This window comes from Muscardinus avellanarius (genome assembly GCF_963383645.1).
Source record: "Muscardinus avellanarius genome assembly, chromosome: 3".
Lineage (NCBI taxonomy): Eukaryota > Metazoa > Chordata > Mammalia > Rodentia > Gliridae > Muscardinus > Muscardinus avellanarius.
Genome location: NC_137788.1, coordinates 100,044,636 through 100,070,544, shown reverse-complemented (window position 1 = coordinate 100,070,544; position 25,909 = coordinate 100,044,636). Strand labels below are relative to the sequence as shown.

The window sequence follows — 25,909 nt, the reverse complement described above, 5'->3', positions numbered from 1 at the left end:
TAAGGGTTTGGGGAACTTCTCCTCAAGAAACAGATGAAGACCAAATGCATTTGGCCCTCAATATCACTAGATTTTGCTTGTGCTGATTCAGCCAACTGTGAATTAAAAATATTAGGAAAAGCCGGGCATGGTGGCGCACCCTTGTAATCCCAGCATTTGGGAGGCTGAGACAGATCATGGTTCATGGACAACCTCAGCTACTTATTAAGATCCTTTGCAATTCAGTGAGACCCTGTTTCAAAATAAAGAATAAAATATAGGACTGAGAGTGTAGCTCAGAGGTAGACTGCCTCTGGGTTCCATCCCCAATACCTCAAAAAAATAAAAAATTAAAAATTAAAAATATATATTTATACATATATACATATATGTATAAAAATATATATTTATACATATATACATATATGTATAAAATATATATTTATACATATATACACACATATATTAGGAAAAAACCTTCATCTACACTGAATATGTACAGACATTTGAAATTTTCTATAAACAGTACAGTATAACAACTATTTACAAAGCATGTATATAGTGTTATGTATTTTGTTATCTGTGAAGTGTCTTAAAACCAATTTCTCTAAGGATACGGAAGGATGACTGTGTATATTTGACAATTTCACAAGGACCATTTAGGAAGTTAAGATAATCTGGCCAAAGAAGATGGTGGTTTAGGCTGAGTACTGTCAGTGAAGGTAGAAGGAAGGAGTAGATTAGAAAAAAATATAGGACAATAAGCAGTACCAGTATTTGGTAATTTGTGGGAAGATGGGATGAAAGTAAATTTCTGACTGTTGTAAGTGGGCAGGTGTGGGTTCTATTAACTGAAAAAGCAAAGACGACAGGAGTTGGGATGGTGTGGGAAATTTCAGAAGGGGAACAGCTCAGGGTGTTAAGTACAGTGAGGGAGTGGATGGCTAAAGTAGAAGGGAGAAATCTAATGAATTATCTTTTGAAATTATTTTATCTACTTCAGAAGACTCGTTTGAAATGTGGTGGTTTCAGCAAGGCCTCAGTTTTCTTCCTTCAGCCCTTGTGATTTGGACATCTGCTGCTTTCATATTTTCATACATTACTGCGATAACACTCCACCATGTCGACCCTGCTCTGCCGTATATCAGGTCAGTGAAATGTGTTCTTCATTTAGGATAATCTTTTTTTAAAAAATTTTGTATTGAGACAGGGTCTCTAAGTGGCCTAGGCTAACCTTAAACTTGTGATCCTCCTGCCTCAGCCTCCTGAGTAGCTGGGATGTATCATGTACCACGATACCCAATCTGTATAGTAGATTTTTTTTTTTGATTCATTACAGGGACATTCTGCCTCTGAGCTACCCCTTTTTATTTTTTGTTTTGAAACAGGATCTTGCTACATTGTTGAGGCTAGCCTCCAGCCTGGGATTTTGTTGTTTTAGCCTCCCAAGTACTGGAATTACAGGTGTATGCCACCACTCTAGCCTGGGAGAATTTTTGTTTCATTTATTGTTTACATTGAAGGGCTGAGGGTGTAGCTCAGTGGTAGAACACTCCTAGCAAGTGTGAGGCCCTGGGTTCAATACCTAGCACTGAAAAAAATGCATATATACATTGAAGTTTTCATTTTATGTCAGCATTTTAAAACTCAGATTTTTACATTAGTATCATAATAAGAAAGGGAATATAAATCAGAACTTGAATTGATCCTTTAAAATGAAAGAGAAATGTGAAGAGGACAGAATAAGGTTTAGTTAGTGAACTGATTAATGGATTGTGGTTCTGAGTGTCTTATCTTCCAAGTATATGTTTGAGGTTGTGTCAGAATATAAAATTGGAATTATTCTCTTAAAATTAAAAAAAAATGTTACAAACCACCAGTAGGAATAGGAAAAGGTAGTAATAACAAAAATTTATCTCTTTATCATGTACAAGGTAATGTTCTGAATATTCTTCATGTCTTAGATAATTGAATCCATACAACATCCATATGAGGAAGGAATTGCTTTCTCATCTGAGAGAGGAAAATATGTTAGTCAGCTTTCTGTTACTGTAATAAATGTCTGAGATAATCAACTTATAAAGAGGAAGGGTTTATTTTAACTCATGGTTGTACAAGGTTCAATTTATGATCATTTGGCCCTGGTGCTTTGAGCCTGTGACAAGACATCCTGGTGGTAGTGTGTGGGGAAACAAAACCACTGACCTAATGTCCCAGAAGCAAAAATGAGTGGGGAAGGGGCCAGCAGCTTAATGTAGTTCAAGGCCACACATGCAGTGATTAGAGATCTCTCACTGGGCCCTTCCTCTGAAAGGCATAGTACCTCTCTGGGAACCAAGCATTAACACGTGAACCTTTGAGGGACATTCAAAATCTAAATTATTGCAGAAGAAATGAAGTCCTGAGAGGTTAGGTGATTTGCTCAGGGGCCACCAGCTCGATGACTGTTGAAGTCAAGATGCAAATCTGGTCAGTTTGATTCTAGGGGCTGTTATTTTCTTGGTTTGTTTTTGGGATAGTACTGTGGATTGAACTCAGAGCATTCTACCTCTGAGCTATAACCCTCAGCTTTTTTTTTTTTTTTTTTTTTTTTTTTGTGGGTCTGGGGATAGAACCCAGGGCCATTCGACCTCCGAGCTACACCCTCTGCCCTATTTTTTAATTTTTTATTTTGAAACAGGATCTCATTAAGTTACAGAGTGTCTCACTAAGTAGCTGAGGCTGTCCATGAACCGCAATCCTTCTGTCTCCGCCTCCCAAATGCCGGGATTACAAGCATGCGCCACCACGCCCAGCGTGTTTTTTAAATCTGTATTTATACAAAACTCTTTCTCCCTCTTTTTTTCCTTTCTTCTCACTTTTACCTATTTTTTATTAGTTGTTAATTTTGTCTCATTTATAGATTTTTTTTTTTTTTTTTTTTTTTTTTTTTTTTTTTTGGTGGTACTGGGGTTCCTGGAAGCCCTTCTACCTCCGGGCTACACTCCCAGAACTATTTTTACATTTTTATTTGGAAACAGGGTCTCCTAAGCCAGCACGCGTGGCTGGCTTCGAACCTGCGCGATCCTCCTGTCTCTGCCTCCCAAATGCAGGGATTACAAGTGTGCGCCACCACGCTTGGCTTTTTTTTTTTTTTTTTTTTTTTTTTTGGGTGGTACTGGGGATGGAACCCAGGGGCCTTCTACCTCCGGGCCATACTCCCAAGACCTATTTTATATTTTATTTGGAAAGAAGGTCTCTTAAACTAGCTGGGGCTGGCTTCGAACCTGCGCGATCCTACTGTCTTAGCCTCCCAAGCACAGGGATTACAAGCGTGCACCACCATGCCCGGCTTAACAAAATACCATTCTTAAATCTGATTAGGCCACTCCCAGTGTTTTAATCAAAATAATTTTACCTAGAATATAGTTAAGTTAAAAAAAGTATCCAACTTCTATATGATGTTGTGATGTCTTTGAATCATCATCTCTCCATAGAAATGTGAAGTGAATTGCAGTTTTTGTTTTTATTGTTAAAAAGTATTCTTTATTTTGTGTTTGTTGTAATGTTTCATTTGTTGATTTGGTTACCTTCTGAAAAATAACCTTTCCAACACAGAAAATAGCCAACTTTTGAAGTGTAATAAGTCAGAAAGTTCAATTTACCTTCTTAAAACATCAAGGAAAGATCCAGGAAACATCTCCATTTGTTGTTTTCACCGCTGTGTGGCATCACACAGAGGATATGAATAAATCAGGTACCTTTGAGAGTATTTCCAAAACTCTAAATTTTTATAACATAATGTTCTAGGTTCTAGAAATAATTGGTAAATTATCACCACTGTGTTAGAGAATCACATGGCCTAAGGATCTAGACTATTCTTTAGTAACTCCAGGAGAAGGTACATATTTGAGATTCATGAGGGCCTTTGGGTATTTTTTTTCCATCTGAAAACTTGTCTTCTCTGACTTTAAAGGAATTTTAAATATTTTAGAAGGCTACTGAATTTTGAGAGTTTCAGTTCTCTGATGATACTGCATGTGATTTTTTAATAGTAACCTCAACACTTCCTTCCCCCCCTCCTTTTCTGCTCTTTTTTCCCTCTGCTAATGCACTTAGTGTAACCCTGGGATCTTTCTCTTTCATTCTAAGATATATAAACTCTAGTTCTTATTTTTACTTCTCTAGCTAATTTCCTTCATCTATAAAATTATTAAGATAAGTTAGATATTCTACAAAGCTCCTTCCATTTTGTAGGCCCTGTCTAAAAGGTTTACTTGGTATGGCTGCAAAGGACAGAACCAAATGTAAGTTTTACTTCGAAGACAAATTTATCAAGTGGACTTCAGGTGTTTTCTCAGTTGGTTCAAGTGGAAGGTGCCCACATGGGGTGCTTAAGGCTGGCCCCAGGGGTACGAGACGGAAATATTAGTATGTGTACTTATATTTCCTAATGCAAAATTACTTAAACTTTACTGATTTTTTTTTTTTTGGGTACTGTTGTTTGAACCCAGTGGCATTCTACTTCTGTATTACACCTCCAGTTCTTTTTGTTTTTTAATTTTTCAAATAGGGTCTATTGAACTGCTAAGGGTCTTGGTAAGTTGCTGAGGATGTCCTCAAACCATCGATCCTCCTGTCTCAGCCTCCCAAATGTGCCACAATGTCTGACTTCTGATATTTAATATATGGAATAATAATAATATAGATACTTTTTTTTTTGCAGCATTGGGAATAGAATCCAGGGGCATTCTACCTTTAAGCTACACCCCCAGCCCTATTTTTTAATCTTTATTTTGAAACAGGCTCTCACTGAGTTGCAAAAGGCCTCACTAAGTAGCTGAGGCTGTCCTCAAACCATGATCCTCCTGTCTCAGCCTCCCAAATGCTGGGATTACAAGTGTGTGCCACCATGCCTGGCCTATAGATACATATATTTAGAAGTCACATGATCTTTTTTTTTCTTTTTGTTATGGTGTGTAACCTAAATAGTTTGGTGACCAGTGGATGAAGGTCTGTGCTAATGAGGTCATGTGCATGACTGTTTTCAGTTTTAGATCAGTAGATATCATTCTGTTTTAGAGTCATAGATCTGATTGAGACAGCCATCTGAAAATTCATGCTATTATAAGGGATAATCCAAAACACAAACATCATTTGGAATGCAACTATTAAAATTACACATTTTCTCTCCTGATTTTTGCAACAATACATATACGTTGTGAAAATTGAAAGGTATATAAAAAAAATGACCCCATAAGCCCCATTCCTGATTGTACATCATACTCAGATTCAGAGTAGTACAAATATAATGCATATATCACTTGGTGTGTTTTCCTGTGTCTCTCTGTATACTTACTTCATGAGATGGGTAGTAATGCCTTCCTATATACACATAATATTATTTGAACTGTTTTCTTTTATCAATCCTCCTTTTCTGCCCTCCCCACCTCTCACTCCCAAACCCCTTTCATTATCTACTGGTTTCAGTCTTCATGTACCTGAAGTCCCTTTGTTTCCTCGTTTCTCTCTAGCTTCCACACATGAGAGAAAACATACGGCTCTTCACTTTCTGAGGCTGGATGATCTCCTTTTGCGTAATAGTCTTTGGCTTCATTCATTTTCCTGCAGATGACATTAATTTTGTTCTTTTTTATGGCCAAGTAAAACTCCATTGTGTGTATGTCCCATATGTTCTTTATTCTTTAATCTGTTGATGGATACCTGGTTGGTGACTTGTGCTCTTATAAACATGGGTATGGACGTACCACTGCAGTATTCTGACTGATTCTTTGAGGAGGACTTTGAGGAGTGGTAAAGCTGGTTGGTATGGTGGTTCAATTTTTGAGGAACCTTCGTACTTGTTTTTTGAGAAGATGAATAAGACTCGATAAACCCTTAGCCAATCTAACCAAAGGAAAGAGAATTGTCCAAATGACTAAAAAAAAGATGAAAAAGGAGATAATATACAGACAATTCAGAAACCCACAGGATCATCAGAAACTGTTTTGTTTTTTGTTGTGGTTGTTTTTGTGGTGCTGGAGACTGAACCCAGGGGCATTCTACCTCTGAGCTCTACCCCCAGCCCTATTTTTTATTCTTAATTTTTTTTTTATTGGTGCACTGTATTCATACATGATAGTGGGATACAAACTTTTGTAGACATACATGCACACATCGCCCAGTCAGCCCCCACCCGATCCCCACCCCATTCTCTCCCCATCCCTCCCTCCCAGGCTTGGCTTAGTGGTTGACATCTAGTATTATAGCAATTTATCCAAAATTAAAAATGATAATCTCACATAACAGTTTCATTTGTCTGATACCAAGCTTTTGATGACTTAAAGATAACATTTCAATATTTCTTTTTACTTTCTTTCTTACCAGAGAATTTTTTTTCTATTTTTTTAGGTGAAACTATCATATATTTATATATTTATTTTTCAGAAAAAAAATCTATCCTAATATGGAATATGGACTCTAGATACCCAAAACGAGCTTGAAAAAGAACAAAGCTAGAAGATATATATTTTCTGATTTCAAACCATATAAAGCTACAATAATTGAAACAGTGTAGTACTATTCTAAAGGCAGATATATAAACCATTGGAATTAAATAAAAGCCTAGAGCTAAATTTTTCCCCGTATTGTCAAGTTATTTTTGACAAGGTTTCCACGAACATTTGGTGGTGGAAATAATAATCTTTTAACTAAATATTGTTGAAACATAATAGTTACATGGAAAAGAATAAGATTGGACCCTTACCTAATCCCATATACAAATATTAACTCAAAATAGATAAAAGACCTAAATATAAATCTTAAGACGATAAACTTTTAGAAGAAAATCTGGGTCATAAAACCTCACAACATTGAAATTGGCAGTGATTTCTTGGATATGATTTCAATGGCACAGGCAACAGAAGAGTATACAAGCTCCCTAAAAAAAAAAAAAAAAATATTGTATATCCAAAGACAATGTAAACAGAGTTAAAAGTTACTAATAGAATGGGATAAAATGTTTCCAAATGCTATATCTGAAGGTATATTAATATTCCAACTAGAAATCCTAAAAATTAACAACAATAAAGGCAAACAATACCATTTAGAGATAGGTAAAAGACTAACATAAATAATGAATCTCCACAGATAACCAATCTTAGTTGTCTGTTGGATGGAAAATCTTGTTTCTCTGGTTCTGGTGTGTGTTACCTATTTCTTCTTTGTAGTTAATCTCTTTGAGTATTTTCTCTAGTGCTGGTTTTGAAGACATAAATTCCTTCAGTTTCTGTTTGTCTGGAAGCTTCTTATTTTTCCATCTAATTTGATAGAAAGTTTTGCTGGGTAGGAAATTTTTGGCTGGAAGTTGTTTTCTTTCAGAGTTTGGAATATGTTACTCCAGGCCCTTCTGGCTCTCTTGACTTGGTTTGGGAAGTCTGGAGTGATTCTAATTGGCTTGCCTCTGAATGTCACTTGGCCCTTTGTTTTTGTTGCCTTTAAGATTCTCTGCTTGGCTTCCACATTGGTCATTTTGACAATTATGTGGTGTGGGGATCCTCTTCTCCGATCCTGTCTAAAGGGAGTTCTCTAAGTTTCCTGGACATGTGTATCAACCTCTTGCTCTATGTTTGGAAAATTTTCTGCTATTACTTCCTTAAAGAGATTGTTGATCCTTTTGGTTTCACTTTCTTTTTACTCCTCTATTCCAATTATTCTTAGGTTAGCTCTCTTAAAATGGGCCCATATTTCTTCAATATCAGATTCCTGCTGTCGGATATTTTTTCCTAGATTAGAAACTATGCGTTCATTTTTGGAATGATCATTTTCTAAGAGCGAGATTCTGTTCTCCATGTGGTCTAATCGGTTGTTCATGCTTTGAATTGAGGCCTTTACTTCATTAATTGCATCCTTTATCTCTTTTTGGCTCTCTCTGAGTTCTTTTCGAAGCACCTCTATTATTCCTACAGTTATTTCCCTGATTTGATCTTCTAGAAATCTCTGGTTTTCTGTTTTATCGGATTCTGATGTGGGGTTGTAGGCATTCATTGCTCCATTGTTATTCCTCTTTCCCATGATTTCGGAAGTTTGTGCCTTCTCTGGGTTCTTCCCTTGGGTCACTATGACTTCACTTAAGGTGTTCTGGATCTCGAGTCAGTAGTATCTCAGACCCCACTACTCCTTTACTGGGTTGTATCACAGAGTCTCCGACCCAGAGAGTCAATAGAGGCTGCTTTAGACTGTGGGGGGTGCCAGGTTGCACGTTCTCCTATGGTGTGATATCTCTGCCACCGCCACTCCCGCCTGGGTCAAGTCCCAGGGAGTACAATACTGGGATTTCTCCTCTGTGGCCCACAATTTGACTCACTGTTCTTGAGTACGCAGATGTAGCTGTACTGGACTCGGTGAATTCACTGTTACTGCCACCAGTGGCAATATGGCGCCGCTGCTACACCCTCGGCCGTGAGGCTGGCGCATTTCTTCTTGGTTTTGAGTTCCACTCTGAATCCCTGCAGTGTGTGCTCTGCTCAGCCACTTGGAGCTTTAGATGCTCTCTGCGCCGAGAAATCCCACCTGTCTGTTCCGCAGCGGCTCACCTCGGCTTGCTGTAGCCGTCTGGTGAATTCGCTGCTGCCACTGGCAGTATGGCGCTGCTGCCGCGTTCTTGGGCGTGAGGCCAGTGTATCTCCTCTGTGGCTCTGAGCTCTGTTCTCAGTCCGCTTTCTCTCTGGAGCCTGGTGATTTTTTTGTTTCTCTGGTGATGGTGTTTTCTGGCTATGAAAGGCGCTGATTTTGTGGTAATGGAGATTGGTTGTTAGCGGGGCTCTTAAGCCCAGCTTTTCTCGGTCGCCATCTTCCCGGAAGTCTTATTCTTAATTTTTGAACCATTCTCACTACGTTGTAGAGGGCCTCACTTACAAGATTCAAAAACTCAACTAGAACACTTCTAGTGCTGCTAAACAAATTCAGCCAATTAGCCAGATTAAAAAAAATCAATAAAAAAATAGCTTTTCTATACACAAACCACCAATTCATTGATACACACACACACACACACACACACACACACACACCACACTCTCTGATGGAATTGTAGAGTTGGAAATAGAAATGTTTAGAATTTGTGTTTGCAACCCCCCCTAATCCAAATATGCAACAAATCTTACTGATTCCACCACATCTTACTGATTCCTTGCCTAATACTACTATCTTTTTTTCCTAGTGCACTGTCTTATCTAAGATCTTGATTATCTGTTTTCTACAATACTTTGGACAAAAGTCTGAAGTCTTTTTGTCTTTTTTTTTGTGTGTGTGGTACTGGGGGTGGAACCCAGAGGCTTTCCACCTCCGGGCTATACTCCCAGACCTTTTTTTTAAAATATTTTTTATTTGGAAACATGGTCTCACTAACTTGCTGAAAGCCTCACTAAGTAGCTGAGGCTGGCTTTGAACCCGTGCGATCCTCCTGTCTCTGCCTCCCAAGCCACCGGTATTACAAGGGTGCGCCACCACGCCCGGCTGTCTTTTTGTCTTTTTAATCCTTGTAATAGTTTGATGGAAGAGAAAGGAACTAATATTTAATGGGTATCTCCTCTCTGCTACATACTTTAGATGCATTACTAAACACATTTAATTCTTCCATTCATCTGTTAAGGCTGGGAGCAAATAAATAACTTCATTTTGCATATGAAGTAATAGTCTTAGGGAGATAAGAGAATGTGCCCCAGGCCCTGCAGTTAGTAAATAGTGGGCTTTCTGTTTAGGTCTGAGTGCCCTGAAGGACAGGCATGTAAACATATATATTGCCATGTAGTGTGGTAAGTGATTTTGGTAAAAGTCTGGATAGAATGCTGTGAGTCACTCTTCTAGAGAAGTGGTCCAGGGCTGTAGAGAGAAGAGGCTCAGGACTAGTCTTGAATGTAAATTCTATGAGGGCAGGGTTTTATATGTTTTATTTCCCTTGGTATTCCCATCCCAGAAATGATGTCTAGCACATAAAATGCTTAATAAATATTTTTAAGTTGATTAGTGGGGGAACAAATGTTAATTGAGTTATAGGCATACCCAACAACAGGTGCAAGAAGTCAAGAGTTGTGAAAGGGCCTGTGGTGTTTAGGGAATATCCTGGCAAGACAAATAAATGTATGTGCTTGCTGGATGGTAAGTCAGTAACACAGTCTTAAAATGACAAAGATAGCTTTTAAAAAGTTAATTCATGTTGATTTCTATTAGTAGAAAGAAAATCTTAAATAATATTAGGTAAAAGTGAAGTAGGCAAATACTCATAAGCTCAAATGAACATGGATTCTTTGTAAATGTTTGTTGAGCTCATGGACTTTATTTTTGTGGTACTGGGGATTGAACCGAGGGGCCTTCTACCTCTGGGTTACATCTCCAGCCCTATTTTAATTTTAATTTTGAAACAGGGCCTCTAAGTTGCTGATGCTGGCCTTGAATCTGCGATTCTCCTACCTCAGCCTCCCAGGTACTAGGATTACAAGTATGTGCCACCATGACCAGCTTCCTGGACTTTTAAAAGATAAATGGTTTGAAGCAACTTCTGTTACTACCTATACTTTAGAAAAAATACAAGTGAATATTGAGTGGTTGGATCGGAATGTCCCCAGAAATTTTTGTGTTTTGAGGCCTGGTCCCCAGTGCAGTGGTGTTTAGGGGTGAGGTGCTTGGGAGTGATTGGGTCACCAGGGCTGTCGCCATTGATGATTCATGATGAATGAACTATTGGGATATGGTAGGAACTGTAAGAGTTGGGATTTTGTAGAATGAAGTGAGTCCTAGGGACAGGCCGTGGGGACTGTCTCTTATTCTCTACTCCTTCCTCTCTCTTTCTTTGCTTCTTGGCCTCTGTGATGTGAGCAAGCTTTGCTCTGCCACACTTTTTCTGCCATGATGTACTGTTTCATCAGAGACCCCTAAATCATGGCACCAAATGCCAGTGGATTAAAACCAACCTCTCAAACCATGAACCAAAATCTCTTTCCTCCTTTAAGTTTTTATCAGGTAATTTGTCACAGCAATTGAAAGCCAACACATCTTGTATGAGAAATCTATGTTTTCTTTTTCTCTTTCAGTGACACTGGCACAGTAGCTCCAGAAAAATGCTTATTTGGGGCAATGCTAAATATTGCTGCAGTTTTATGTAAGTAGTGAAAGTGGTTATATCAACTAAAATTAATAGTTAGTTGCTATTTTCTTCTTTAAACATTATTGTTATTTATTTTCTAATTCAGAAAATGTTTTTTGGAACAAATATTTTATTTTCTGAAATGTTTTTCATCAAATGTGATTGTTTCAGATATTTTCATTTATCCATTTCAATTGACATTTATTATTTGCTTGCATCAAAAACAGAAGAAGTAAATGAGTGATGTGTACGCATGTCTCTACTATCTTGTACCTCATTAAGAAGTATGACTACAGTGCACCAATAAAAAAATAAAAAAGAAAAAACAGAAGTAATAATGTTTCAGTTTATAGAAATTTTTATAGCTAAGCTCATCAGAAATATTTCTACAACAGCATATCTTTTTGTTTTCTACATTTGATATTTCTTTGGCAATATTTTTTACAGTGGGAAGTTTGATTTGGCCCTCTCTTGACAAGTATAGTATAATGGGCCATTTTCTCCTAGTATAATTGAATGCTGTATCTAATTGTATTATATTGTAGTAATTTGAAGTAAAATGAAAGTGAGGCTGATAAACCTTGAGTTTGTTTTTGCCTATGCTATTTAATTCAAATTCTAGAACAAGTTAACTTGACTTTGTTGCTAATCATAAGAATATTTTGTGTTTAATGTAACTCTTATTGTGAGAGATTTTAGAAGATATCACACTTAGTCTTAAGTTTTATACTATCTGTATATATGAGACCAATGGAAAGCAAATGACTTGCTCAGCGTACACAAATACCAGCAGTTCTATAATGTAAACTTACAAATTCTTAAAAATATACAGGTGGGTTTTGTTGTTCTTGTTGTTCTTCTCTCAGAGTAACTCTAAAAGGAAAATCTATGCTTCTGGATAGCAGTGACCTTTATGAACTCTTCATTGGCAGCTTCATTTCCTGGTTATTTATTACTTTGTTGTTTTTCGGGTTATCTCTTCCCAGGCATTGCTACCATTTATGTCCGTTATAAGCAAGTTCATGCCCTGAACCCTGAAGAGAACCTTATCATCAAATTAAACAAGGCTGGCCTTGTACTTGGAATACTGAGTTGTTTAGGACTTTCTCTTGTGGCAAATTTCCAGGTTTGTGTTTTAGCCCAGCCTAGGTATTTTCCTGAACTACATAAATGCAGATGTTAAAAGGAAAACCTGAAACATTCAGTTACATGCTCTTATTGTTTATTTACTGCCTTTGTTATTTGATTCTCTTAGAAATGGCTACTTTGACAATTAGAAAAATTTATATTCAATAATCTGAAGAAATATGAAATACTTTAACATATTTTATGATCCACAGGACAGTTACTAGATTATTTCTACTTAGTAAGTTATAGTTGTTTACCTATTGTTTGGATGTTTCCACTGATTTACCTGCATTCTTAAGTTCCCAGCCCTATACCTGAGAAGTACAAGAGGATCTACAACTTTTCTAGCTCTTTTTTTCTTTTTAGTACTAGGAATTCTATCTCTGAGCTACAGTTTTGGTTACTCTCTCTGCGGTGTTTAAAATTTCAGTTTAGACAATTAATAACCTCTTTAGCATCTAATAACATTATTTGAATATATAAACATTCATTATATAAATACACATGTGGGCATAATCTGTGTCTCTCATTTAATGTCTTCTATTATCAGTCTGCTTCTGATAGGTCTTCTGTTTCTTTACAGCTTTTCAGCAGTGACTAATACTATAGGTTGAGTGTCTCTTATCTAAAATGATTGGGACCAGAAATGTTTCAGAGTGTGGAGGTTTTTGAATGCTCAAAAGATTTAGATTTTGGAGTATTTTTAATACCTTATGTCTAGATTAGGGATATTCAACCTGTAGTAATTTCTAAAAGTATTTGGATATTTGGATATTAACTAGGGCAATGCTAACTGTTGTAGCAATCCAGGTTTTCAGTGGCTTTTCACAGTAGAAGTTGCTTTTTTAAAAAAAAAATTTATTCCAGGAGTAGTACAGGGGATGGGATCAGGGCCATTCTACTTTCAAACTATACCCTCAGCCCTATTTTATTTTATTTTGAAACAAGGTCTTTTGAGATGTTAAGATGCTGAGGATAGCATTGGATCTGTAATCCCCTTGTCTCAGTCTCCCAATTACTGGGATTACAGGTCTATGCCACCATGACTGGCTAGAAATGTATTTCTTACACATGAGCACCCAGTGCAGTTGTTTTAGTTGGTAGGTGGCTTTCCTCCCACTGTGATTTAAGCCCAACCTCTGTCCATCTATGGGCCCTTTCATGCCCTACAGTCTTATTATATTCTGTATTTAGCTGGTTGAAACAGTGAGATGCAAAAGTTGTACCTGCTTCTTTATTACAGCTTCAACCTGTGTTTAAAAATATCCTTCAGTGACACTTGAACAGATAAGGCAAATTTTCTTTTTTTTTTCTTTTTCTTGTTCTCTTGGTATTGGAATTGAACCCAGGAGCCCTATACCTCTGAGCTACACCCCTAAACCCCTTAATTTCTTTCTTTCTTTGTTTTTTATTTTTTGGAAACAAGAGTCTCACCAAGTTACTCACACTGGCCTTGAAAATGTAATTATCTTGTTTCAGCCTCCCAGGTACTGGGATTACTGATAGGTGCTATCACACCCAGCAAGGCCGACTTCCTTTAGGACTGTGTCCGTAGATGAAGAGACCATTACTATAGGATTTGGCAGCAGGAGGGAAAGATTTGACCCAATTTATAGCCAAGAAGCAGGGTAGGGGGTCAGCATAGAATATTGCTGACAGGAAATATCAGGGATAAGGAGGTACTCTTTTTTTTTTTTTTTTTGGTGGTACTAGAGGTAGAACCTAGAGGCTTTCTACTTCTGGGCTATACTACCAGACCTGTTTTATATTTTATTTGGAAACAGGGTCTCACTAAGTTGCCGAGAGTCTCACTAAGTAGCTGAGGCTGTCTTTGAACCTGTGCGATCTTCCTGTCTGAGCCTCCCAAGTGTGGGGATTACAACTGTGTGTGCCACTACGCCCGACTCAAGGAGGGATTCTGGTTAAACCCACTTACCAAAAGATTCTTGCTGCAGGCAGGTTAGGATGATTAGATGTTACCCAGGGAATAGTGAATACTGAGGAACATGATCAGGGTGATCAAATATTTAAGATGAGTGAGCCTAGCTAAATTGACTAAGGCAGTATTTTTGCTGAAATTGGATAATGCAGAGATAAACATAGAACCCCAGAAGGCAGGCCCAGTTGAGAAGAGTTCAGAGATACCTGGTCAAGGTGAGAATCTTTATCATCTGGAAGTGACACATAATTTCACAGACTTTCATTGGGAAGAGTGGGGCTGGGGAGTGTTGGCAAGGCAGGCTGAAACTTGCAATTTTACCAGGCATCAGTTTCCAGGAGCAACTATGTACTATGGAAAGGGAATGAAAATTTTGATGAACAGCCTACTAGCTGTCTATGACACAGTCCTGATTTTCTAGTTCATTTCTATGGCTCAGTGTTAAAAAATGTTTTGGAAGCTGGGTGTGGTGGCGCATGCATACCCATAATCCTTGGTACTCTGGAGGCCAAAGCAGGAAGGTCGTAAGATCAAGGCCAGCCTCCTCCCATCTTAGTCAGGCCCTAACTCAAAAAATAAAAAGAGCTGAGTATGTAACTTGTGGTAGAGTACTTGCCTAGTAACTGTTTTGAGGGACTTTTAAGGTATGGCTAGTGATTCTTTGCTATAGTTATTCTTTGATCAACTTAATAATATCTATAAATTAGCTATAACTTATCCATAACTTAATTATCTATAACTTAACTGAATCTTAAATGTTTACACGACCCAGTAAATTCCAGTAGCATTTCCTGATAGCACTCATTTGAGCTGTTTTTCTACTGTTGTCTCTTTTAGCCAAAGACTATTTATATACTTTATTATTTTTTCAACTTTCATTCAAACTTAACCTTAGCACAGGAGTCCATTTATTTATTTATTTATTTATTTATTTATTTATTTATTTATTTATTATTTTTAGAACTTAGGGCTGTTCTACCACTGAACTAGATCCCCATCTCTTTTAATTATTTTGAGGTGGTCTCACTAAATTGCCAAGGCTCATGAGTCACTAGGATTACAGGCATGTGCCATTCTGCCTCACTGAATATGTGCTTTATCTTTCACTGATGGCATCCTTGCTGGTCCTGTTCATCAGAGTAACTTGACTACTCATTACCCAAGTATCAGATAGCTTCCCTTCCTTTCTACTAACTTTCCCCTTCCTCTCTACTTTTTACTGCACATTTAAAATGGTAAGTGCAGTGCTTCCTCCTCTTCTCCCTCTTTTACAGAGACAAACTAGTTTATTCATACAGGAAAGATTGTATGCAAACAAAGTCTATGTACCTTCACTTGAAAGAGAATCTAGCACTCTACATTGTGTTTTAAATAGATTAAAGACTTACTCATTTAATCCCTGAAATATTTCTTGAGTGCACCTGCTTCTTTCCATTTCCATATCCAGTTTCTTCTTTACCATCTTTTTAAAATCAACTTGTATTTCATCATACTCATCTAGCTTCCTCAGTGGTTTCTCTGTATTTACTCTTAATTTTCTTTAATCAGTTCTTCACATTGCAGTCAAAGTGATCCTTTAGAATATGTATTAATTTCACTGTTTTTCTATACCCATGCTTAAAATTCTATAGCTTCAAAAATTACATGAAAAGGATAGAATCAGGAAAGAAAGAAAAAGTGGGTTTTTGTTGTTGTTGTTGTTGTTGTTGTTGTTGTTGTTTAACTGAGAATTGAACACAGGGGAATTTTAACCTCTGAGCTTTGTCCCCAGCCCTTTTAAAATTTTTTTTGTGAAACAGGATCTTGCTGTTACTGAGGGTCTTGCTAAGTTGCCGAGGTTGGCCTTCACTGAGGTTGGCCTCAACCTGGTGATCACCTGTCTCAGTCTCCCAAGTACTGGGATTACAGGGATGTACCATTGCACCCAGCAGAAAAAATAATTTGATAAACTGTCAAACTTATTAACTCATAGATCTTCTATAATCCCATTTCTGTCTATTTTTCTAGCTTCATCATCTCATTCTAAATGTCTCTTTTGACCTTTTCTTGTTTTTTAAATATAAAAACCGCTTATCTATCTTTTTTTTCATATATACTTGGGCATGCCTCAACCCCATAGCCAAGTAGATCTGTGCATCATAATGTTTCGGTGCACTGTCAGAAAAGTCGTTTTCTTTCAAGATTATTTTTGTTTTTTAAGTCTCTGAAAACTGATTTTTCATACTTAATATAGTCTAATTTTATATCAGTGGTAGTTTAAATGTATTTTTTTTAGTTGATATGTATCTTCATTAATTATAAGTACAGTGATTTTGTCCACCATTTTTTCTCTAGTACCTTGTATTAAATGCTCAAATGAATTATTTAGGAACTTAATGAGAGAGGTGAAAGGGACTCTGAAGTTTGGAAAAAACTTTCTTATTATTGTAGTTAGCTCTATTTAAAGAAGTACCTAATAATTGGTATAATATGATATTTGAAAAGTTGGACCAGAATGAGTCCTATATAATTTATCATCAGACTTATTTTCTCTTCAAACTTTCTCTTCAAGTTTTCATCCAAACTTAATTTCTCCTCATAGTTCTCTTAATACTCAAAAAGGACATATACTCATGGTTTTCAAACCCACAACTACTTCCATCAAGCCATGCCTACTAATTAAAATGCTCAAGTATGTGCTAAATTGCCATCTTCCACAGGTGAGGTTGAGAAGGAAAGTAAACCAGGAATCTGACTCTTAAAGAACAAAAATCATGATTGATGGCCTATAATTTCATAGCGGGTAGTCAATTCACAGGTTGTTACATACACTATTTTTTTCCCCCCCTTCAGTACTGGGGATGGAACCCAGGGGCATTGTACCTCCAAGCTACACCTTCAGCCTATTTTTTTAGTCTTTTTTATTTTTGAAACAGGGTCTTAACTGAGTGGCAAAGGGCCTCGTTAAGTAGCTGAGGCTGTCCGCTAACTGCAATCATCTGGGTCTCAGCCTCTCTATTGCTGGGATTAAAAGTGTGCGCCACCACACCCGGCTTGGTTATATACACTGTTTAACTTAAATATATGTTGCATATATCCTTTTGTAGATAATCTATTTTATAATGAAGTTTTTGAAAAAGACTGAATATAAGTAAAATATAAGTGGATAACTGTAAGAAGAATACGATAAAGTAGGAAAAAGTTTATAATTTATGACAATCCCTGTTGCATAGAACTAAGGGGGAATATTTTAATTTTATGTCCTTGATTTTTCTACCTCCATCACTTCCAGCCATCCTAATCATTCTTTCTTTGTGCTCCTCTTTTAGTATATTCCTTATCAACATGTAGCATACTGTGAAATTCCCTTTTTTGTTTATTATTTGTTGTTCATGTATTTTTCACTAGAATGTTAACTGAGGACTGGATTTTTGTATGTTTTTGTTCACATAATGTTTCTGAGCAGTTAAACAGTTCCTGGTACCCAATAGGTTCCCCTAAAATATGTTATTGAGTCAAAGAATAGATGAACAATTATCATATTTTCACTGGTGGCATATGAAATCATTTGGTTTTACTATAATCTTTAGGTTCATGTTTAGTATTATGAGGATAAATTACTTTTGAAGTAATTAGTAGAATCTGTAGAGCTTTTCCAATTAGTATATTTTCTATTGAAATCTCTGGCTTATGCTTTTAAATATTGCATTGCCAATGTGTTTTCTTTATTGACTTATTTCTTTTTTCTACCTCTTAGAAAACAACACTTTTTATTGCACATGTATGTGGAGCTGTGCTTACTTTTGGTATGGGCTCATTATATATGTTTGTTCAGACCATCCTTTCCTACCAAATGCAGCCCAAAATTCATGGCAAACATATCTTCTGGATCAGACTGCTCTTGGTTATCTGGTGTGGAGTAAGTGCATTTAGCAGTATCCTTCACTGTAAAATGTGGCTGAATTTGCAAGGGAATTGAATAACAAAAGTAACAATACAGTTAACACATATAAGCGGCTTTTTTTGTTAGAGATTCTTAGGTTAGTAACCCTAAAGGATTCAAAACATAAAATTCAGAGTGAAATTCAGCAACTGAGACAGGAAGCCAAGATAATGTTTAGTTGATCATACTTTAAAGAAATGAAGGGTGCTTTTCCATCAGAAGTTTATGATAGAATTACTAGTATTCTGAGCAAGGAGGGAAAGGATTGACCATGAAGACCATTGTGGTGGTCCTCTGGGCACACTTTTAGTTTTACTATTGGCATGTGACATTAAATCTAAGAAAATGAGTTTGGACCTTGACAACAAGTATATGAGTTATCCTTTTAAGACTTTCAAAGTGATTTTTGTTTTGGATCTAATTTAAACTTACAGGTCTTCTCTGAGATTCTTCCTTGACTTATTTTTTCTAGTGCTGACTTGCTCATCAATTTTGTACAGTGGTGATTTTGGCACTGATTTAGTACAGAAACTCCACTGGACCCCCGAGGACAAAGTAAGAACATAGACCTTATAAAGCTTAGTGTTATAGTAAAGATGACTATTTTGGCTGATTTTGATGTGGTTTTCTTTTCATCATGAGCCTGCAAAGTTCTTTGGTAGAATAATCAATTGTGTATTAGGATTATTTCCTAGATATGGTAGCATTTACCATCTGTGATATGTGTGGATGTCTTTTTTTTTTTTCTTCTCGGTACTGGGGATGGAATCCAGGGGCATTCTACCTCCGAGCTTTACCCCCAACCCTATGTTTTATTCTTTATTTTGAAACAGGGTCTCATTGAGTTGTAAAGGGCCTCACTAAGTAGTAACTGAGGCTGTCCTCGAACCACAATTCCTCCCGTCTCAGCCTCCCAAATGCTGGGATTGCAAGTGTGTGCCACCAAACCCGGCTTATATGTGGATATTTTTAAGACTGAGCAGAACTATGATGGCAAAAGAGTTTTCACAGAAACTGACTCTCCATAAATGTGGATATAGTATACAGTATACAGATTTTTGTTATTAAATACTTCTATTTCTGAATTAGAAAGATGTCTTCTACTTTTATTATTTGGAAATTTATTATAAGCTGCATTTGGGATGCAGTATGGTGGATATCTGAATGGAGACAGCATCTAATCCTGAGAACAAAAGAGTTTCAAAGAGGGACATATATTAAATAATAAAATGAGTTTACCTATTTTTACAAACTCTTGAATGGCCTTTTATTTTAAACTGCTTTTTAAGAATCAGTCCCAAAAGGGACATGTTTGTGGAAATAATGAAACAATTTAGTAGATTCTCTTAATTATATATTACTTAATATTTATAAGAATAGCCCTTACTAAGTTTATGGTGAACATTGATAAACTTTTCTTAGTGGTATTTTATGGCTTTAAGAAAAGCAGTAACTCCTTGATTTTAAAGTAGAAATTCTATTTTTTTTTCAAGGAGACAGTTTATTAATTTCAAGTAAAACTAAGCTAATGTTAGGAGGAATTTCTAATGTCTTCTTTAAATCTTAAGATGTGTTAGGGAAATTTGTGTTTATTTTCAAAAGGCAGACTGGTTTATAGGGCTTTTTAAATTTGAGAAATATACATTGTTTAAATAAATTTCACAAAGCTTTTTTTCCCATTTATTCAAGGGTTATGTGCTTCACATGGTCACTACTGCAGCAGAATGGTCTATGTCATTTTCCTTCTTTGCTTTTTTCTTGACTTATATTCGTGATTTTCAGGTAAGAAAACACAGTTTAGATTGATATAGTCAAACTTCAGGTGGAACATTCCACTGGGAACTCTTCTTTCAAAAACTGTTTAAAATCTGGTGCCATAAACAGATACATGAAGAGTAGCTTCTCTGCTCAAATTTTGTGAGTTTGGGGAAGTATAGTGAATTGCTAGCAAGGTTTATCCTTGAAAATGGAGTTCAGACATACTTGAGGAAATTATTTTCTAGATTTTTAATACTCTGAGTATTTACATAGACCATACTCCGCATTTCGTTTTATTCATTCTTATTAGAAAAACAGGAAATTTTCAGAATACAGAAGCTTTGTTTTCCTAGATGACTTGGTACTAACAATGATTCAACATTTGTCAGTGCAGCAGCCATCTTACTCTTGTTACCTATTAGATTCACTTATATATCTCTAATTGGAGAAGGTAGTTTATAGAACACATGGAAGAAATAATCTCTCTTTAAGGAGCAAATTTTTCTATGTAATTTTCTTTTCTGTTTCAGAAAATTTCTTTACGAGTGGAAGCCAATTTACATGGATTGACCCTCTATGATACTGCTCCTTGTCCTGATATCAATGAACGAACAAGACTACTTTCCAGAGATTTCTAATGAAAGGATAAAATATTTCTGTGATGATTATGTTTCTCAGGGATTTGGGAAAGGTTCATGAAAGATGCTTATTACACTCTGAAATTTTCATACAGTTAATCAAGGCTGGCAGTGACATTGATGAATATTAAAAATCAGGAGACAAGAAACAAGCCATTTGATAAGTTATTTTAAGTGATATCACTACGAGGACTATTTAAACATTTATGCCTTTACTTTTTTATCCCAGAAAATAAAACCAAAGGACTACACCGTTGTAGCTTTTTTTCTATTTTATTTATGAGAAACAACCTGAAGCTTACCAAGTGGTCTTCAGTATAGTCTTTAACATTTTGTAAGTCTACATTGTAAAAGTATGTTTTTAAAGGAATATTTTATAAGACATTTTTCATGGCCACAAATAATCAACATTGGTCAGTAAATAACTTAGAACTGGAGTTTGAGTTGGAGTTTTATCATATTAATACATTTCTTTTAGTCTTTAAAAATGTTTTTTTCAGGCCGGGTGTGGTGGCGCACACTTGTAATCCCCGCGCTTGGGAGGCAGAGACAGGAGGATTGTGCAGGTTCAAAGCCAGCCGCTCTGGCTTAAGAGACCCTGTTTCCAAAAATAAAAATAGGTCTTGGAGTGTAGCCTGGAGGTAGAAGGGCTTCCAGGAACTCCACTACCACCAAAAAAACAAACAAACAAACAAAAAAAACAGTTCCCCCCTTTGGGATCTACTTATATTCATGTGAGTTCTTTTATGGTTTATTTATTGCATAAGAGATTCTGCAGGTATTGATTTGATTCTGGCCACAAAATCAGATACTGTGTTAACTGACTCATTATATACAAGCTTGCAAGTTTCATGAAGCCTCATTTCTTGTAAGAGATTTTAATTACCAGTGAAAGAGAAAGGTACTTGTAACAAATTTATTCCTGTTATATTTACATAAAATAGTGAGTAGTGTTTATAAACGAGGCTGGGAAGTTTGTGAAGAATAGTAGATATGATCATTGTCAAAAATACCCTGATGTGCAATCATGAGGTTAGAATTTCATTTGTAGCAAATTATAATTACTAGTAAAAATAATTTTGAACAGGCAAATATTAGATCTTTTTAAAGAAATGTGAACTTTTTAGAACTCACATTTCAAAGAATAGATTCAGCTGGGCGTGGTGGTGCATTTTGTAATATCAGCATTTGGGAGGCTGAGACAGGATTGCAATTCGAGAACAGCCTCACTTACTTAGGCCTTTTGCAACTCAGTGAGACCCTGTTTTAAAATAAAGAAAAAAAATACAGCTGGGAGTGTAGCTCAAAAGTAGAATGCCCCTGGGTTCCATCCCCAGTACTACCAAAAAAAAAAAAAAAAAAAAATTTAGAAAGCAAAAACAAAAAACAGATATAAAATAATAGTGATATATGCATCTACCAAGTTACTTTTCTTTTTCTGATTATACAAGTGATTATATATAGTCTTTGGGTCTCTGAATAGACAGAAATGGATCCCTGATAAGATTAAAAGAAAGACAATGTTCATCTGGAATGTGCCCTTGGGACAAACTGGTTTGCAAATGAATCTTTGAAGAAGACTAGAAGGTTTATATTTTTAGATGAGATGGTTCCAAGGCAAGAAGTAAAATGTTGAGAAAAAGTTTAAAATATCAGACGTAATAATCTGAGGAGGAAATGCATATATAATGGAACCTATATATTTTGATTATAAGTAAATGCTAGATAAAGCAATCAGTAAATAATATTTCTAAGGAAAATTACTTCTAGACTAATAATACAGAAAATAAAATAAAGTAGTATTTACTTATATTACTATGAACATGATAGGTATTTCAGCAAATACTGAAATTGATTGCTGGCATCACTAGAAAAAAATTTGATACAAACCATGAAAAGGCAATTTGCCTTTGAAGGTCATGGGGCAACCATACTTCAGAAGTATCATTCAGTTCTGATTGCTGTATATCAAGGAAACTTTAATTCTAGTTGTGAAAGATCCAGAGTATGGTGAGAAAGAAATTCATGGAATTAAAGTTTTCAGGACTGACCAAGATGGTAGTAGTGGTGGCAGCTGCAGCAGCATCGGCCAGTATTCAGGAGAGGCAGACAGATCCAATCCAATCTGCCTTGAACTGCTGCAGAAATCTCCCTGAAAATAGTCTGCTTCTACCCCGCATGCTCAGGAATTCTGGACAATATACTACGTAAGAGAGGAAGCTAGGTGTAGTGGCACATGCTTGAAATCCCAGCATTTGGGAGGCTGAGACGAAGAGGATCATGGTTTGCAGACAGCCTCAGCTACTTAGGTCCTCTGCAACTCAGTGAGACCCTGTCTCAAAGAATAAAAAATAGGCTGGGGCTGTAGTTCAGAGGTAGAATGCCCCTGGATTCCATCCCCAGTGCCTCGGGGGGGGGGGGGAAATGTTTGGGTGGAGAACCAAGATAGAGGCGGCGGCTGCAGCCAGTATTCGGGAGAGACAGATTCAATCCAATCCACCCTGAACTTTTGAAGAAATCTCTTCAAAAGTAGACTGCACCTGCCCCACATGCTCAGGAACTCTGGACAACATACTACGTAAGAAGAATGTTTGGGGCATGTCAGAGGGAGACCTGCATAGCCAGGTTGGTCAGCGTGCTGCGTGTTCCAGGAGACAATGGCACTCCTGGCTGCTGAGCTCCTCTGTGCATCACTGGGGCCTGGGGTGTGCTTGGAACAGTAGAACTCACTGTCTATGGTAAAGCTATGGACGTCTGATCTTGATGGGGAGATAAAATGCATTGCTGCTAAGTACTCAGGCCCCCAGCTTCTGCAAAAGACATACTGTTTTATTAAAAAAAAATTGAAGAGGGAGGAAGATGGCAGTGACTGTGGCTGCAGTAGTGACGGTTGGCAGCGGCTGAATAGGGCATGCATCCTCTTGAGAAACCCTGGACAACAGACTTATCCCAACAGATTGGGATAACATACGGAGACATTTCCAGTCATAACTTTCTATCTGAAAAATAGGAGAGAGAGTGGAAAATGGCAAAATTAGAGGCAAGACGGGCAGCATGGCACCCACCACTGCAAGAAAAGTGATTTTTGGAGGGATAGCCCAGAAGAGATCAGAAAGTAGACTCCTCTTGCCACAGATGCACAGGAATTCTTAACAACAACATACTCTACAACCAGTATTCGGGAGAGGCAGACAGATCCAATTCAATTCACCTTGAGTTTTTGAAGAAATCTCCCCGAAAGTAGATTGCTCCTGCCACACATGCTCAGAAATTCTGGACAACATACTATGTAAGAAAAATGTCCAGGGTGAGCCGGAGGGAGCCCCACCTGCATGGCTGGGCTGGCTCGCTGTGCCAGGTGTCCCAGGAGACCTTGATGCTCGTGGCCACCATGCTCGGCTGTGCTGTGCTGGGAGCAGGGATGTGCTTGGAGCAGCAGATCCCACTCTCCATGGTGAAGCTATGAGCCTTCGCTTTCATTGGGGAGATAAAATCCATTGCCGCTGGGGATTCGAGCTCCCAGCTTCTGCAAATGGCATGTACTGTTTTCTCCTACTTTAAAAAATATATGTATGGAAGGAAAAATGGGAACCCCTATAGACATCCTGCCCATGGTGATGGGGACTGGAGCCTACCATGCGGTGGGGCCAGGTCTGGATCCAGCGAGGCCAGGACCGGAGCCTACCATAAGGTGAAGCTGGGCCCAGAACCTGTTGCGCAGTGAGGCTGGGACAGGACCCGCTCCACAGCTAAGGGCCAGCGGGTCCTTGCAACCATGCAGCCAGGACACACTAAAAGCAGATTCCCTGATCCAAGTGACCTCTATTAAAAGAAAAATTGGTTGTGAGTGGATCATCTTGTCAAAGTTACTCACCTGGCTTTCAGAGATTTCAGTAAGTGAGAATGTGGAAATTAAAAAGACTTTGAAGGAAAAAAAAACAATAATTGATTGGATGTAGAGAAATAAAGCTCTAATACGTTATTGGTGGGTTTGCAAATTAATGCAACCACTTTGGAAAACAGTATGGAAGATCCTCAGGAGAAGGAAAATGAACTTACTATATGATCCAACAATACCACCTCTGGGTATCCATGAAAAAGAATGAAAACCAAAATGCCAAACTAACGCATGAGTAACCATGTTTATAGCTGCACAATTCACCATAACCAAACTATGGAACCAGCCAAGATGTCCTTCAACAGATGAGTGGCTTATAAAACTATAGGATGTGTCAACAGTGAAATTTTGTCCAGCCATAAAGGAGAACAAAATTATGGCATTTACAGTGAAATGTCACAAAAAATAAATCAGATGCTTTCCCTAATGTGCGAAAACTATGGAGAAATGGGCAACAGGAGGAACTCTGGGTGAAGAAGGGAGCCTATAGAGGAGCTATTAAGGTGACCTATCTGAGGGGATTTCAGGGGGAAGAGGGAAACTCTTTAAAGCACATGATGTACTTAAGCATATCAAAGTCAATTAGAAAGCCAAGCATGGGAAGGAGGGAGGGAAGGGGTTAGGGATTGGGTAAAGGCTGATTGGGTGATGTGTGCATGTTTATCTCCACAAGCTTTTTATCGCATTAAGACGTATGACTACAATGCACCAATAAAAATGTATTTAAAAAACAACAAAAAAATAAAGTTTGCAAAATTATGTGTGGGGAAGGTAGATCAGGGAAAACTATGGTCTTGTTTGCCTACTCCTTGAATATTAGACTTAAAGATACATATCACACATTAAAGAAAATAGTTTTAAGACAAAAATTTACTTTGATAGTATTTACATTTTATTAATTTTTTTTTTTTTTTGCGGGTCTGGGGATGGAACCCAGGGGCATTCAACCTCTGAGCTACACCTCCTGCCCTATTTTTTATTCTTTATTTTGAAACCAGGTCTCACTGAGTTGCAGAGGGCCTCACTAAGTAGCTGAGGCTGTCTGTGAATGGCGATCCTTCAGTCTCAGCCTCCTGAATGCTGGGATTACAAGCGTGCACCACCATGCCCGGCTAAATTTTATTAACTTTTACCTTTTAAAATAATATAGGCTGAAAATATTAATAGCTATAAAGAATGGATTAAAGGTCAGAATTTGGAGTGTTTGTTTACCCCATAGTAAGGCTGAAATAATAATGGAAGAAAAGCATGTTCTTCCTCAAAGCATATTTTTCCTCTACTGCCAAATGTGATAACTTGGATGAGCAGGTAAGGTATTTCTTTTTAATTCAGTCAACAATTTTTGTGTTGAATGTTGAGCTTTGAGAGTAAGAAGTGCTGAGGTTACAAAATCAACAGGTACTATGACCTGGTAAAGAAAAATCGATTTACTTTTGTTTGTGGTACAGAGTAACACTACCTTTCATAGATTCCCTTGCAATTATATATGAAACTGAATTCTAGAAAGTAAGAGTGCATATGTATT

General features: G+C 37.2%; 1 protein-coding gene across 2 annotated transcripts; it reads left to right on the top strand.

The window, feature by feature from the left end:
• Window positions 1–996: 996 nt before the first annotated feature.
• DRAM2 (DNA damage regulated autophagy modulator 2) lies at window positions 997–20,486 on the top strand (the record flags this gene model as incomplete). 2 transcript variants are annotated; one of them, XM_080693458.1, is made up of 7 exons in its annotated part: window positions 997–1,127; window positions 11,049–11,116; window positions 12,088–12,227; window positions 17,905–18,082; window positions 18,563–18,645; window positions 19,780–19,872; window positions 20,379–20,486. In XM_080693458.1, 7 exons carry the CDS (start codon window positions 997–999, stop codon window positions 20,484–20,486), a joined length of 801 nt encoding a protein of 266 aa, XP_080549584.1. The 2 variants fall into 2 exon arrangements, with proteins under 2 accessions (XP_080549584.1, XP_080549585.1); XM_080693459.1 differs by lacking the exons at window positions 17,905–18,082; window positions 18,563–18,645.
• Window positions 20,487–25,909: the final 5,423 nt, after the last annotated feature.